The sequence below is a fragment of the Mesocricetus auratus genome, unplaced genomic scaffold (genome assembly GCF_017639785.1).
Source record: "Mesocricetus auratus isolate SY011 unplaced genomic scaffold, BCM_Maur_2.0 Super-Scaffold_100007, whole genome shotgun sequence".
Classification (NCBI taxonomy): domain Eukaryota; kingdom Metazoa; phylum Chordata; class Mammalia; order Rodentia; family Cricetidae; genus Mesocricetus; species Mesocricetus auratus.
The window spans coordinates 9361130-9377756 of record NW_024429191.1 but is presented as its reverse complement, the minus strand read 5'-3'; the positions used below and the strand labels follow the sequence as shown (position 1 = coordinate 9377756).

The 16627-nt window shown below is 48.1% G+C and overlaps 1 protein-coding gene across 9 annotated transcripts in view; it reads right to left on the bottom strand.

Moving 5' to 3' along the window:
• The window catches only part of Pkd1 (polycystin 1, transient receptor potential channel interacting), a 48164-nt gene extending 36091 nt beyond the window's left edge, over positions 1-12073 (bottom strand). For 5 of the 9 annotated variants that reach the window (XM_040748253.1, XM_040748254.1, XM_013121636.3 and 2 more), the window contains exon 1: positions 11624-12072. In XM_040748253.1, coding sequence (XP_040604187.1) covers positions 11624-11838 — 215 coding nt within the window. In that variant the 5' untranslated portion in view covers positions 11839-12072. Of the gene's footprint in view, positions 1-11623 lie in introns of all 9 variants that reach the window. The other 4 variants (XM_040748257.1, XM_040748258.1, XM_005081613.4 and 1 more) reach the window with 2 other exon arrangements.
• Positions 12074-16627: the final 4554 nt, after the last annotated feature.

Here is a 16627-nt window from a genome sequence, read left to right as displayed (position 1 = left end):
ACCATTCCAATGAACAAATTCCTGATTGACACAAATAAGACTGGACTTGGTGACTTCCAGCCCTAAGCATGTTCCGGGACACCACCTTGACCCCTTGCTAGATTTATCTCACCTCTGCTATCCAAGCTCCCACGTGAGAGGAAACAGTCATGCCAGGTTTAAGCAAGGACTTTCCACTGGCTACAGTGATGATAACACAGAAACCTGCATTTTAGGATGTAGACTGAGCAGCAGTGACCCTGGAAAGGCTAGTGAGACAGGGACAGAGACCAATTTAGGCAGACTTTTATATTTGTCCCTAACACTGGGGCTTTCCAGCCCAGCCTCCAAGAATAGAGGAGGAAGGAAATAAGGAAGAACTAACTCTCAAGTTTAATTTTCTCAGAAAGCCATCCTGAATGTTAGTTGCTAGTGTCACCTAAGAAAGCAGATGGGAGGGCATCACCTCAGGGTACCAACACCCCTCCCTCATCTAAGAACACTCAATTCCTCATCCAACCAGACACTCCAGTGAGACCAAGCCCAACAGAAGCACCAAGGCTCCTTTCCCAAGAAGCTACCTTGTGGTATTTTCCCCAGGTCTCACCTGGAGTTGGGCTATGGCCCCCAAAAGAAACAGAATCATAGGGACTCTGCTCAGCCAAGCTCCCAAACCCAGGGTAGTGAACAGGACAGCTTGGACAGGACTGACTCATACCCCCAGGGTTAGAGATCAGCACCAATAGACAGAGTGGTATGAGGGATGTGGGGAAAAATAGAGGGACACATAAGGTCCCTGCCCAGAGGCCCTGAACAGAAATTTTCCACATCTCCATCTGTTGTTGCCATCACAGTTCTAAGAATATGGCCAACTCCTGACTAGTCCCATCTTCGAAGGCCTCGTTTCCTGCCAGATGATGTCACTATAGTCTGATGCCCAGGAACCATATTTGGATTCCCTGTAAGGATCAGAGACAAGACAAAGGCAGACATGAAGTATCCTGGCAGAAGGTGCACGGAAGCAAGGGACAGCATCATTGGCCCCTTACCTGCCATAAGGAGGTAAGCCAGCAGCCTAGCTAGAACATCCTGAGAGGGCACAGGCCACCTGGGTACTCTGGATGCTCTAAGACCTAAGCCAGCAACTTACAGAAACCCCATAGTCACGGCTAGAGGGGACCTGAGCTGGAATTCAACACACACTGGAGTAACAGGCAAATATTCATACTATCTATCAGTTTGGCAGACCACCTCCATACTGCTTACATCACTGGGATAGACATAGCCTCAGTTTCTACATGGATGTGGAGTGCTTCCAACTTGGCCTATCTGCTGTTCCCCTCCTGTTCCATGATGGGTAACTATACTGGGAATGGTAAATAAAGATCTTCCATATCTTATACATGTGGACCCCATACCTTCCAGATCAGACACTCTAGTGGGGTAAGGGACAGAGGACAACTCATGTCCCAATACTGCCATTTCCATGGGGCTACCTAACCTGATGGGAGGGACCCCAGCCTCCCCAAGTATATGTCCATGGGCTCACACATCCCATGAGACATCTTGTTTCTGACTACCAACTTTCTTCAAATAAAGAGGAACGGGGGGGGCCCGGGCGTTGGTGGCGCACACCTTTAATCCCAGCACTCGGGAGGCAGAGGCAGGCGGATCTCTGTGAGTTCGAGACCAGCCTGGAGTACCAAGCGAGTTCCAGGACAGCCTCCAAAGCCACAGAGAAACCCTGTCTCAAAAAACCAAAAAAAAAAAAAAGTGGAACTGGGGGCTCACTGAGCCTCCACATACAGGCTACACCAGTTGGGGTGATGCTGTGAGACAAGGGGGCAGGCAATCTCAGGGCACCTTTCTGCAGGACAGCAATAGTATAAAGGCAAGTGTGTAGGTCTGTGCAAACGTGGATATCAAGGAGGGTCCCTGCAAACACTGCAAGCCCTTACTAAGATTGGCCAACTGTGAGGACCAGCCCTATTCCAGAGCTACAATAGGAGCTGCCCACAACAGGCTGCCCACAACAAGATGCATCCCAGACCAACAGCTAAGCAGCCTCGGTTTCCTCCTCTGCTGTGGGGAGTAGCCTAGGTGCCCATTCCCTAGTCTAGATGTAGCGGGTAGGGGGGATTTAAGGGCCAGCTGGAGCCCCAAAGGAAACATCTGCACATTCCAGACGCATGTGGTCAACAGGCGGGTGAGTGCCAACCACCGCTCCCCCCACCAGCCCATTTCTGGCCGCCATGCTGGAAACAGGGCTCAAGGGGAACAGCTCTGAGGGGCCGCTTGTGGATGTTATGTAACCTACTCCACAGAAGCCAGCTGCCTTCTCCCTCTGGCAAGCTAAGCCAGCATGGTAGAGAAAAAGCCCCCAGTACTCCTCCAAGGCCCAGCTTTATTCTCTCTCTGGGAAAACAAGAGTCCCCTCAACAAGCAAGGATGAACCCCTATAAACATCCCCAAACAGAGCCAGGGCAGAAGGAAAGGGAAGCCACCATGAGGGGCAGCTCTAGGTCTGGGCGGAGTGGCAGAGGCCCTAGGCTGGCCTCATGCTGGGTGCCTTTCAGCAGTAAGGGGTCTTTCATAGCCTAGCAGCAGAGCCAGTCTAATATCCTTGCTCTGTTTTTGTTCTCTTTGCTTTTTGTTCCCTTCTATTTATGGCAAGCAAGGCTGGCTTCCAGGGCCGGAAATGATGTTTAAATTAATGAATTCAAGTTTAGGAAAGAGGGAGTTGAAGAAAAACACTGGTGGTAGAAAAGACGGGACAGTATCTGGACTATATGAACTGTTTTTCTAGGGAGAGGGTCAGAAAGGACAGTCATCACTCTGCATGCATCTTGAGGCCCATCTCTCACCTGACTCCAAACCAGGACTAGGCACACAGGGAGGAACTCAGTGTCAGAGTTAACAAAGAAAGTACATCAGGACTCAGGCAGTGGAAATGCCATATGCAAAGTCCCTCAGTCAGGCTGTAGGACCTCATAGTTCCAGGGACTGGGGAGCAGAAGAGGCCCCACATTGTTTCAAGATGTTCTATAGGGTCTTTTTGTCCTTAAAAAGCCCTTTGTCAGCCAGGCATCGGTGGCACACACCTTTAATCCCAGCACTCGGGAGACAGAGGCAGGTGGATTTCTGTGAGTTCCAGGCCAGCCTGGTCTACATAGCAAGTTCCAGGACAGCCTCCAAAGCAATACAGAGAAAGCCTGTCTCAGAAAAAAAAAAAAAAAAAGTCCTTTGTCACAAGTACTAACTTCTCCCACAACTAAACTATAGCCAGGATGAGATGCTGGGGATGACATAACTTGCCTAGGATTTTCTTGGGACCTACAAGCAAGAATAGATGAAAGACTCAGGTACCAAAACCAGAAGGAATGTGATAAGCAGTGGGTTCTCCTCATAATGAGGAACAAGCCCATTCTAACCCAAGAAATAGCTGTTCTAAGAGCTGTTCACTGTCCCCATGGGGAGGAAGGTCTGTCTGCTCACCTCCATATACAAATGGGGCATTAAGGCCACTCATTCAGATCAAAAGATGGAAAATAAGCAGCACTAACTCCACTAGTCTCTTTCCAGACCACTTCCTAATGTCCATGCATCATGACACAAGCCAAGACCATGTATGGCTGCTCCTGTCCCATTACACTCAGCAAGGGCAGGAGCTGCTCCAACCCTGATCTCACCGTTCAGAGAGCCTACTACCTCTTCCACACTACCTGACATGTCCACGGCTGTCAGTAGATTCAAGATCTTGAAAGAGTGTCAACTGGCAGATGGGACATAATTGCTGCCCTGGCTTTCTAGGGGCTGTGGTGTCCTGTAACAGGCAGGAGCCTCAGTCCAGCCATAGTCACACATCAACCACTTGGGGGTCAGGCATGGCTAGGGGCAAGAACCAGCACAAGACCAGGGCACTGGTGACTCAGGACCCTCGAGACCACTCTACTACTACTACAGCGAAGTGGTCCCTTACTGATAAGCCTTACCTAAATAAAGGATGCAACCAGAAGTTGGCTTCTGCCACTGCCAGAGGGGCAAAGCCCTTCCCAAGGTGGCCCCACAGGGTCCAACCTGCCTTCTTAGCACTATGGATACCACATTCTGCTAGGATCCAACCCATAGGAGTTTATCAGAGAGAGAAAGCACTGCCTACCTTGACCCCCAAGTACACCCCTCTGCTTGGCAATTAGTGCCTGGGCATCACTAGCCAAAAAGAACGAGGTGTTCTGAGAAAAGACATGAGCTGCATTTTCCAGCTGTATCTTGTCCTTCAGAGAGACTGCTCACGCCCCGTGGCGCCCACACCAGGCCAGCTGGAGCCATACGGACAGCTGAGGCAGGCCAGGCCTGAGCATGGAGCCCAGACAGCCAACACCCCAGACAGCAGCAGGAGAAGCAGGGTGTTTTCATTCCAGAGCACTAGGCGGGCCGGCTGTCTGGGCTCCTGCTGCTGATGTTGGCCACAGCAATGTTCCGGAAAGGAAAATGTGTCTCCATCCAAAATGGCTTCCTCAATTGAAACCCAACCCAAGCCAAGGTTTCCCTCAGGAGCCAGGGTCACTATGCTCCTCTCCCTCTCAGCAAAGACATCCTGGGATAAAGAAAGGAGATAGCAGAACAGCCCCTTATGCCTCAGGAATGTTCAGGGAGGCTCAAGCATTACTTAGTGAGAGTCACATGATGGCAGGAAGGAGGAGGCTACACAGGAAGCCCAGGTGGAGGCATTGTGTTTGCCTGTGTTGTATAGAGCACCCAGAAGGCGAAGCCTAGCATGGAAGCACAGGTATTGGAACACCAGGCAGGAAGACTGATGCCAAATGCCAAGTCAAGCACTCTTCCAAACAAAAACAAAAAACAACAAAGGGAAACTGAGGCTCACATACATTTTGAGTTTCCTAAAAAGCCCCAAGAGCCCAATCTTGAAACCCAAGGTTCATTAGGCACATGGGAGCAGAATGCAGGGCAGTAACGCAGCACCCAAATTAGAGCACATGCCATAGTGTGCTTTCAACACAGTCGTACTGCCTTACACATGCCTTCCAATGCATAAAAAGACATAAATCTGAGGCTAGTAAAAGGAAAGCTAGCTATGTTGGTTTTCCACTATAATCCCAGCACTAGTGAGACAGAAGCAGAGTAACTGATGCCACATGAGAAGCCAGCCTGCTCTACATACTAAGTTCCAGACCAGGAAGAGACACAGAATGAGACAGTAAGACCTGTTTTCAAAAAAACAAAACAAAACAGAAAAAAAGAAAACAGAAGAAGAAGGAGGGCACAGTCGTTCACACTTGCAATCCCAACATGAGAGACATGGAGGCAGGAGAATCAGAAGTTCAAGGCTCCTCTTGACTATATAATAAGTTTGAGGCCAACATGAGACCCCCATCTCAAAAAACAACTAAAACTAAATAAAATCGGGACTGCAGAAATGGCTCAGCAGCTAAGAGATAGGGCTGTCTTCCAGAGGTCCTAAATCCAGGTTCAAGTAGCCACATTGCCTGTAACTCCAGCTCCAGGAGACCTGACACCCTCTTTTGGCTTCTAAGAGTACTCGCACATATGTGGCAGACACTTACACAAACATATCACACATACACATGAATAAAAATAGAATCTAGAACTGGACATAGTGGTGCACACCTTTAATCCCAGCACTCAGGAGGCAGAGACAGGTGAATCTCTGAGTTCCAGACCAGCCAGGGATACAAAGCAAGTTCCAAGTTCCAAGTCAGGGATACACAAAGAAACCCTGCCTCAAAAATTAATCAATAAATAAATAAAATATAAAAATTAAAGTAAAGCAATTTTTTTTTTTGGTTTTTCGAGACAGGGTTTCTCTGTATTGTTTTGGAGGCTCACAGCAATCCACCTGCCTCTGCCTCCCAAATGCTGGGATTAAAGCCGTGCCGGCTAGTAAAACAATATTTTAAAGCAAATGTAAATTTAAAAAAAAACACAAAGAAGCTGGGTGTAGTGGCTCATACCTGCAAACTCAGCACTTAAGAGGCTGAGTTATGCACAGCAAACTCTAGGCTAGTCAAAGCTATAAAGTGAGAACTTGCCTCAAGAAAACAAAACAAAAAAATGGGAGGGAGCCCAGCATACTTGGTGTATGCCTTGTAGTCCCAGTACGTGGTAGGCTGGGGCAAGAGGATTTCTTGAGCCCATTAAAGACCAGCCTGGGCATTAGAGCAAGAACCCCATCATACACACACCACCACCACACATGCCTCATGCCATACACAGTTACTGGGCTAGGAGGTTGGGCTTCTGCTCTCCTTGACCGAGATGTTGAGGTATAAATAGGAATTTGCCTGCTTACAGTGATCTTGAGGTACATTTCCTCAAGGCTAGTACTTGAGGACAAGAGAACAACCCCCAGGAAACATGGAGAAGAAAGGGGACCTACCTAAACCGTGGTAGTGTTAGCATGCTGCCAATGCCTAAACCTGTCCATGCACCACAGATCCTTACCTCTGAGGCCCCACAATCCACTCTAAGGTACATTATAGGCAAGGAAGTTGACACTCAGAGAGGCTGAGTGGCTGAGCCAAGGTCACACAGGCAGTGCAAGGGCTGGGACATAAAACCAAGACTGATAACAGATTCCCATGCCTCCCTCCAGGAAAAAAAGGAACTGGGACAGAGGGATCAGAACAAGCATAGGAACCCCCTGGAACACATACAGAAACTGAGGAGAAGCTGGGAGTAGTGTTGCATGCCTTTAATCCCAGCATTTAGGATACAGAAGCAAGCAGATCTCTGTGAGTTCAAGGCCAGCCTGGTCTACACAGTGGGTTCCAGAACAGCCAGAGCTATACAGTGAGACTCTATTTGGAAAATACGAGGGGGAAGGGGGAGCTGGCTGGTGGCGCATGTCTTTAATCTCAGCACCCAGGAGGCAGAGGCAGGTGGATCTCTGTGAGTTTGAGGCCAGCCTGGTCTACAGAGCAAATTCTAGAACAGTCAGGGCTACACAGAGAAACCTGTCTTGAAATACAAAAAAAGAAAAAGAAACTGGGAAAAAGTACCTCAACAATCCATCTGATCCCCTGGGTATTTCAAAGGTCCCCATCTCTTGCCATCTATTAACCAACTTGAGTGCGGTCATTGTGGTTAGCTGTAAAACATTCTGACCATAGGGGCTGGAGAGATGGCTTAGAGCACTGACTACTCTTCCAGGGGTCCTGAGTTCTATTCCCCAGCAACCACATGGTGGCTCACAACCATCTACAATTCAATCTGGTGCCCTCTTCTAGCAGAACACTGTATATGTAATAAGTAAAAAAAAAAAAACATTCTGACCACATCACTTCTTTTTTTTAAATATTTTATTTTTTATTGTTTTTATTGTGTATACAATCTTCTGCCTGCATGCCAGCAGAGGGCACCAGATCTCATTCAAGGTGGTTATGAGCCACCATGTGGTTGCCAGGAATTGAACTCAGGACCTTTAAAAGAACAGTCAGTGCTCTTAACGGCTGAGCCATCTCTCCAGCCCCTGACCACATCACTTCTAAAAAGTACTTCAACATCTGGGAACCTCAGTTTCATGGTCAATCCCACAGAATCCATCCCACAGCCTCACAGAAAGACAATGGCCAAAAGGACACAAGAAGCCCAGCATACACCTCTGAAGGAACAAAGGAGTGTATCTCGTGGGTATTTTCCTTATAGTTTTTTTTTTCTTGTCTCTCAAGATGTGCAGCAGTAGTGGGGCAGCGGTGTCTCTTATATAAACCAGGCTGAGCCAGGCGTTGGTGGTGCACGCCTTTAATCCCAGCTCTCAGGAGACAATGGCAGATGGATCTCTGTGATTTCCAGGCCGGCCTGGTCTACAGATTGAGTTCTAGGACAGCCTCCAAAACAATACAGAGAAAAATTTTTTTAAATGAATACATAAATAAACCAGGCTGGACTAAAATTTGTAGCAATTCTCCTGCCTCTGCCTTCCTAGTACTGGGACAATAGTGTGTACTACTACACTTGACCTCCCAATGACTAAACTCTACATCTTCATATATATTTATTATTTGGTCTAATTAAAGCTTATTTTCATCAACAAAAAATTCTAATAAAATTTGCATACTATGAAGTTGGCACCTTTCAAATTTACAATCTGATGGTTTTTAGTATCTTCACAGGCCTGGGTAACCATCCCCACTAATCTCACAGTATCTTCACCATTCTACAAAGAAGCCCCACAGTACTTGCCCATCTACCCTTACCACCCTATGAATCTTTCTCTGTCTCCATAGATTTATATTTCCTTAACTTTCCAGAGGGGTTATGTTTTGCTTTCAAGACAGGGTTTCTCTGTGTGTAGTCCTGACTGTCCTGGAATTCACAGAGATCTGGCTGCCTCAGCCTCCCGAGTGCTGGGATTAAAGACGTGCGCCACAACTCCCTCTATCTTTTTGATACTAGTAAACTATTTTTAGTACTAATAGAGTGCTATTTCACTGTGGGTTTTTCCTTTTTGCTTGTTTGTTTTGTTTTTTTAAGACAATGCCTATCTATATAGCTCAGGCTGGCTTGAACTAAAATTATCCTGACCAAAATTTGCAGCACCTGTCACCCAGAAATGATATCTAAAACAACCCCATCTGAAGCCAAAAGACAATTTACACCTAATGTGTTCCAGAGAGCTTTCTTTAGCAACAAAATTGTCCTGCCTTGTAGTCACAAGCCACAGAGGCCACAGAGACCTGACAGAGCTGTGGCCCTCCACAACAGAGCTGGATACACAGAGGACAGGGACATGCCAAGAGCTCACAGCTCTGTTAGTCAGAAACCTAATGACAAAAAAGTTAGTTTCTTCCATGAATCAAAAGTAGAAAAAAAAAAGAGAGAACTGGCCTAACAATTAGCTGGACTCAGGCCATCAAGTAGTTGTTCTATATAGACCTCATTTGAACCCTAATTTAAATTACCAAAAATCCAGAGTCAGGCCTGGTAGTACACATCTGTAATTCCTGTTCTAGAAGACTGGGGCAAGAGGATAAAAGGCTTGAAGGTTCAATGCCAGTCTGGGCTACGAGAGACCTTGTCTCAAAAAAGGAAAAAAAATCCCAACAGCTGGGCATAGTGGCACACATAGTTCCAGCACTGGACAGGCAGAAGTAATCAGATCTCTGTGAGTTTGAGGTCATCTCAGTCTACAGAGAGAGTTTCAGGACAACCAGGGCTACATAGAGAGACCCTGTTTCAAGAAACAAGTGCATGCCAGGTGGTGGTGCACACCTTTAATCTCAACACTCAGGAGGTTGAGGCTGGAGGATCTCTATGTAGTTCTAGGCCAGCCTGATCTACAGAGTGAGTTCCAGGACATCCAGGCTACACAAAGAAACCCTATGTAGCGTTCTCTCTCTCTCTCTCTCTCTCTCTCTCTCTCTCTCTCTCTCTCTCTCTCTCTCTCTCTCTCAAAACAAACTTTAAAAGAGAGACAAACAAAAATACCCACAATTGGCATCCAATAGAACCGGGGAAGCATTCCCTAGTTTAGCTGTGTTTTGGGTATTATGATAGACATTCAAAGATAAAAGATGCCAGTCTTTGGCTCAAAACATAGGGCAAGAATGACAGGGAAGAAGGGTGAGATTCGTCACTCTGTTCTACTACTTTCTACACTAAAATGCTCCACAGTAAAGCCCAAAGCCAGTCAAGTAGCAGCACTCTTCCAGTAATGCCACCTTTCTTAAGCAGCAGCATGGTTTTAAGCCAAGGAACAATGGGAAGCTATGCTTTCAGACAACCAGCTGTCCTGCCAAGGAGTCACACACATACAGAGGGGCCTGGGGATAGTTGGAAAGGAAGGAATGATCCTCGGGTACCTAAACAATGGCCTGAAAGGTTGCTCTCCGAGTCCTCCTTCCTCAGTGAAAACTGTCTCTCTGATTTTCAGTAGTCTGCAGGGTGAACAGCCTACTGGACACAGACTGACCTGGAGAACCAGCAGGGGAACCCAACACCTGTCAAGGAGGCTTCAGCTTCCTATCAGTTGGTTCTCCCAGCTCCATAAGTCCCTTAGAAGCAGTGTTGGAGGTAGAAAGAAAAATGTGGCGTCTTCACCCATCCATCACATGAGGTTATTCTAACAACTCTTCACACAGTGTGAAGGCTAACACCTTCAGAAGGCTGGGCCAAGTTATCAGCTCTCAGAAAACCTCTTGCACCAAAACCCAGGGCAAAAGCTCAAGCTTCACTGTTTGCAGAGAGCACACAGACCTGTAGACCTTTATCCTTCCTTCCCTAGACAGCTCCTGAGAGGCCAGTAGGGGCTGGAGAAGTGGGAACCAATAGGAGCTGGGCCTGACCCCCAGAGATGCCAGCCAGCAAAGAGAGAGGTACCTTATTTACAGCATCCATTAATAAGAGGTGGGTATGGATCTGATGCAATTATGTGGGTACTGCTGGATAGCTAGAGGGGATCCATCTCCAGATACAGCTGTACCACAAATGCCAGTCAGGAAGCACAATGACAGGCTGAGATCTGGGTGAAGCTCCTTACTAAGAAGGACTCACCCAAGAGCACTATAAAACCCAATGAAAGGGCCCAGCTCTATTTTAATGGACCTAGACAAGTAATAAATTCCTGAGGGGATTCCAGTAGGGACTTCTGGAGCTTAAGTGCCCAGGAAATCTAAGAGGTTGGAATCAGCAGGCCCTGAAACAAATATCAGCAATCTGTCGTCCTCATCTTTCTTGATCCAACCCTGGTCCCCGGCACTACAAAAGGTCCAAACCTGAGGCTATTATGTCTAGGATGTGATACCTTGAACAAACTACATCACATCTCCAACTCTGTCTCCTTGCCTGTAAAACAGGGGTCTGGCTCTACCACACTCCAGGGAATTAGACTAGGAATTAAGTGAGATAATCTATTTAAAAAGCCTAGTTAAGCCTAGCTAAAGGCAATTTCTCAATGAGACTGTTTTACTTTCAGAATACAAAACTGGCCAGGTGTCAAATGTTTTAACCCCTCCGGGCAATTTCTCTTCCCTAAATTCCTAAGAAAATGGACCCCTACCTGAGGCCCACTCCCATCATACCCTCCTCTACTCCTTAGCACTACTCTTTACGTGGCCGGGACCAGCCTGCAGCTCGCTGAATCCACCTTGTTCCTTAAGCATAGACAATCCTTACACATTCATCAAATTGTCTGCCTCCTCCCCTAGATGCCATCTCTAAACCCTGACAGAAATCCCTTACCCCAGAATGCATCTCAATTAGTCTCTAAATAACATTTATTACAAAACCTCCTACCACGCCCCACGCGCTAGCTGTAGCTCCTGTTTGAGAAGCCCCGCAGCGTAAGACGTCAGTCTTCACAGAAACTGGGATTTTTGGCTACCCTTCTGGGTCACGCCGGCTGAGGTCCAAGGTTTTCCTTATTTAGTCGGGCCGACATCCCTACTGGAGCCTCGCCCTGGGAGCGGCCAGGCCCCACTGCGTCTTGCGGCCCTAGCTCGGAACCGCGCCCACGCCCTGCGGCCGACAGCGCTGCACCGCTCCAGAAAGGGCCCTATCTACTTCAGCTCGGCTCCCGCAGGACCCAGTCATGATGCTCTAGCCAGGCCGCCCGCCGCCATGGCAACCGCCCGACCGCCTGCATTGCCTCGGCGCAGCTACTCACAGCGCGGTGGCGTCAGCAGGGATGCGCAGACTCGGCTCAAACGTCTGCAGCCAGCGGCCCGAGCAATTGACGCGGCAGGCGGCGTCGGGTGCCAGGCTGCAGAAGCAAGGGCGCGGGCAAGGCCCGCAGCCGTGCCCAGGGTCTCCGGCCAGCGCTCCGAGCCACAGGCCCAGGCCTAGGGCCAGCGCCAGGCGAGCGGGCGCGCCGGGCGGCATCGTCAGCGCAGCCCGCGCATGGCCCCGGCTCCCCGAGGCCCCGTGCGCCGGCAGCCGCAGTTCAGGAGGGGCCCGCGGACCTCATGATGCGGACCGGGGCAGGATACCGCGGCGGCCGTGGCCTGTCTGCGGTGCGACAGCTGCTCAGCGCTCTGGGGCAGGCCGCACCTCAGGGCCTTGGCCGCCTGCTCGCGCATTCGCGCTGCACTGCAGACCAGCATCGGCTCCTCCTCCTACCTCACCCCCGGCGCCGCGCAAGGCGGTGCGCTTTCAGACTCCGCCCCTGCGATTCCAAGTCGACCGTAGGCGGGGCTGGATGAAGAGAAGGCTCTCACAGGCTCCTCCCTCTGCGCTGCAGATCCCGCAGTAGGCGGGGCCTGAAGTAAGGGCGTCCGTCTGGGTTCAGCCCAATACTAAAGGGTCGTTGGTAGGTGGGGCCGTATGGGAAGGGGTGGCCCCAAAGGCTCCGCCCTCTGCTCTGCAGGGCCCCCTATAGACAAGACTAGGGGGCGAAGGAGGCTCCGCCCTCTCTGCTGCGGAGTTAAGAGGCCCCACCCATCAAGCTGCAGTGACTGCCGCGAAGCGCGTGGGCGGGGTATTACAAGGGTCAGTCCCCTACCGGCTACAGCGAGGCTAAGTGAGACCGGGAGGGCTACCACTTCCCAAGCTCCCTTTTGAGGTCCTCTGGCTGTTGAGGCTTCCCCGGTATCAGTAGCTTTCTCTGCTCCCAGCCTTCTGTAATCAACAGTCACGACATTGAAAACGCCAATAGCTGGCGGAAGAGATGGCTGAGCAGATAAAGGAGCTTGGGACGCAAAGCCTATTAATCTGAGCTGGATCCCGAAACCCACTCAAAGATGAACTTACACAAAGTTGTCCTCTGGCCGCTACACCCTCGCCATAGCACGCTCCCTACATTAATAATAAATTTAAAAAACAACAACAACAACTGCGGCTTACTGTTTGTTTCTGGGTGTCACTGTGTGCGTTTCCACTCTTCTCCTGGAGAGACCACCGACGTGAGCCTTCACAATAGCTAGTCAATAAATACTTGCTGCGTCATCTCATGGACCTCTGCAAGAGGATGCTGCAAAGGCTCGGAAGTGATGCACAAGATAGCGCTCACCTGGAGTGGGTGAAGCTCATCACGGTGCCCTCCACCCCCACCCTCACCCCCATCCCCGCGCGCAGCCTACCCAGCGGCTGCTGAGTCGCTGGGAAGCTGCTGTCCTTCCCGTCCTGCAGGCAGCTCCAGTCTTCAAACAGATCCTTGTGCGCAGGACCTAACACAAAACTAACATGAAAGAAAATACTCCAAGCCCAGCACTTTGGATAAAGCTTGAAAACATGCTTAGGTAACGAATACCAAGAACTACAAGTTGTGTTTTCATTTACGAGGAGTATTTAAAAGAGGAAAATCTACAAAGACAGGAAATTGATTAGTGCTCTAAGGCTTGGAGGGAATGAGGTGAAAGTTTCTCTGAGGCAAATAAGCATATTCTGGGATTAGTGAAAGTGATTGAACTGCCTTATTAAATATATTAACACGCACAGGGCATGGTGGCACACGTTTTTAAGGTCAACGTTCTAGAATGAGAGGCAAGAGGATTCCCAAAAGCTCAAGGTCATCCTATCTACTTAACACACTCCAAACCTGACAATGCTACTCAATGGGTCTCTCAAGAAAGCACACAGCCGGGCGTTGTGGCGCCTGCCTTTAATCCCAGCACTTGGGAGACAGAGGCAGGTGGATCTCCGTGAGTTCGAGGCCAGACTGGTCTACAGAGTGAGTTCCAGGACAGCCAGGACTACACAGAGAAACCCTGTCTCCAAAAACAAAACCAAGAAAAGAAAACACAAAACACACATATACCCACACTGGGGTGGTATGAGGGTAGAGCTGGAGAGATGATTCAGCTGTCAATAGCTCTAGAGGACAGGTGTTCAGCTCAGAGCACCCATGGCAGCATGCAGCCAGGGGATTCCAAAGTTGTCCTTCTGTCCTCCTCGGCAGAGGATATGTGGGTAACAAATGCATACAAAATGAATAAACATTATTTAAAAGAATACTAAATTAGGCGGTGGTGGCACGTGCCTTTAGTTCCAGCACTCAGGAGGCAGAGGCAGGCGGTCTCTGTGAGTTCGAGACCAGTCTGGTGTACAAGAGCTAGTTCCAGAACAATCTCCAAAGCCACAGAGAAACCCTGTCTCAAAAAACAAAAAACAAAACAAAAAGAATGCTAGATCCCATCATTGGGAATTATGGAATTATATCTCAATTTGTGTGTGTGTGTGTGTGTGTGTGTGGTTTTAGACAATGTCTCACTATGTAGCTGGCCTGAAACTTTTGGATATCCACCTCCCACTGCCTCCAGATTAAAGGCATAGTCCTCCCACAACCCGATAGTTTGGGGATTTTATCATTTTGTTGTTTTGGGGTTTTTTTCACACTGTAGCCCAGGTCGATCTGGAACTATGGTAGTCCAGGCTGGCTTCAGTTTATGGTAATCCCCTCCTTCAATGTCTTAAATTTTGGAATTATAAGCATACATCATCATCTGAAAGACATTTATACTTTACAGATAAGGGTTTTTAATTTTTTTTCTTTTTTAAGATAATGTCTTACCATGTAGCCCTTGATGATCTGGAACTCCTCATGTAGACGAGGCTGGCCTTGAACTCACAGAACCCACCTACCTTTGCCTCTGCTATGTTGGAATTAAAGTTATGCACCACCAAATTCAGTTTATTTTGCTTTTTTTTTTTTGAGACAGGGTTTCTCTGTAGCTTTGGAGCCTGCTCTGGAACTCTCTCTGTAGACCTTGAACTCACAGAGATCCAACAGTCTCTGCCTCCCAAGTGCTAGGGTTAAAGGCATGTGCCACCACCACCCAGCAAGTAGTTTTTAATTTTGGGGAGGCTAGACCTAGTGGTGTCACACTTCTTTAATCCAAGCATCGGTAAGGCAAAGGAAAGAGGATCTCTTCAAGTTCAAAGCCAGCCTCTTCTATACAATTAGCTCCTGGCTAGTTAAGGTTATATAGTGAGACTTTGTCTCATTATTATTGTTGTTATTTTTTTTTTTTTGGTTTTTCAAGACAGGGTTTCTCTGTATTGTTTTGGAGGCTGTCGGTCCAGCCCAGCCTCGAACTCACAGCGATCTGCCTGCCTCTGCCTCCCGAGTGCTGGGATTAAAGGCGTGTGCCACCACCGCCCAGCATCTCATTATTATTTTGTGTGTGTGTGTGGTGTGTGTGTGTGTGTGTGTGTGTGTGTGTGTGTGTGTGTGTGTATACTCACATGTGGAAGTTAGTTGCTGCCAGCTGGGGCCATGAGCCATACAGAGCTCTGCAATTCCCCAGCAGGTAAGTGTGTACCACCATACTTCTGTGGATAATGGGATGCATGATTCCACATTTTAGGGATGAACTAAAATGTTTGGTACAATCAGTCCCAAAGAAGAGCAGATAGATGCCACACAGGCAGAAGGCAGATAAGAAAAGGAAGCAAATAGTGGTCTGGGTCCCTGAAGTCAAAAGACCCAGAAGTAAACAATGTATCCACCCAGAAGCCTGGACTGAGGGGGGGGGGGATGTAGTCCGTTTTAAAGTCCAACTTCTTTGCCAGATATAAGGAAGGAGGAAGTTAGTATAAGGAGAAGCTCCAACCTAACAATTGAAAATCTACAAACTAATAAAGAATTGTAGCTAGAGAGTGTTCTAGAAACAGCTTGAAAACATTGGCATGAGGATTGAAAGGACACATATTTACCAACCATCTACTGTAAACAGAGCATTTGTCCCAAGTTTGTCAGAACCCCAGAAACAGGGTTCTCCAAGGTCATGTTGACCCTGGCCCTTGCTGTGTCACCTGTGCACTGATAAAGGAAGATTTCAGGAAGTGACCTTTATAGAAGGCATTTTAAATGGAAGACTTAGCAAGAAGCCACAGGCCAGCAGGTTGGCAGCATGTAAGGACTTTGTTTACAAAGTCTGTGGTTAGCTGCCTTGAAAAGCCTCTATGTGTGGGGAAGAAAAGCAGCATGTCTTTTCTGAATATGGGAAATGTTTTACAGGTTAAAAGAAGCATGCCAGCAAAGAGAAGTGAGCAGGAGAGCAGTGAGGACATCTCGAGAGATGGAAGGAAAGGACCCCACATCCCATGCTCCTCCATTGCTGTATTCTATCGAATTTCAACAGCTGTAGCAACTGAGACCACTGTTACTCCTTTATGAAATGAGATTGCTGGAGAAACAGAGATGTCAAAAAATGCTGCAGGCCACACAGCAGATGAGTAGCAGGGGTAGAATTATATTCAAAGTCCAGTCTTTGCACTATAGTCAGATGACAGATTTTTAAGATTCAAGAACTCAAAGGGCAGAAAGATACACCCACAAGAAAACAGTGAAGCAGCTGGGCGGTGGTGGTACACGCCTTTAATCCCAGCACTCGGGAGGCAGAGGCAGGTGGATCTCTGTGAGTTCGAGGCCGGGCTGGACCGACAGCCTCCAAAACAATACAGAGAAACCCTGTCTCGTAAAACCAAAAAAAAAAAAAAAAAAGTGAAGCAGAGAGGCACACACCTGTAATCCCAGCACTCGGGTGGCAGAGGCAGGCGGATATCAAGGCCAGCCCAGTCTACAGAATGAGTTATGAGCCAGTCAAGCTATATAATGAGAACCTAGGTCATAAACAAAAACAAACAAAAAACCAAAGAAAACAGTGAAACTAAGCAAATAATTAAAACAAATTAATCATCTGTTTTAAAAATATATTTATTTGTATTATTT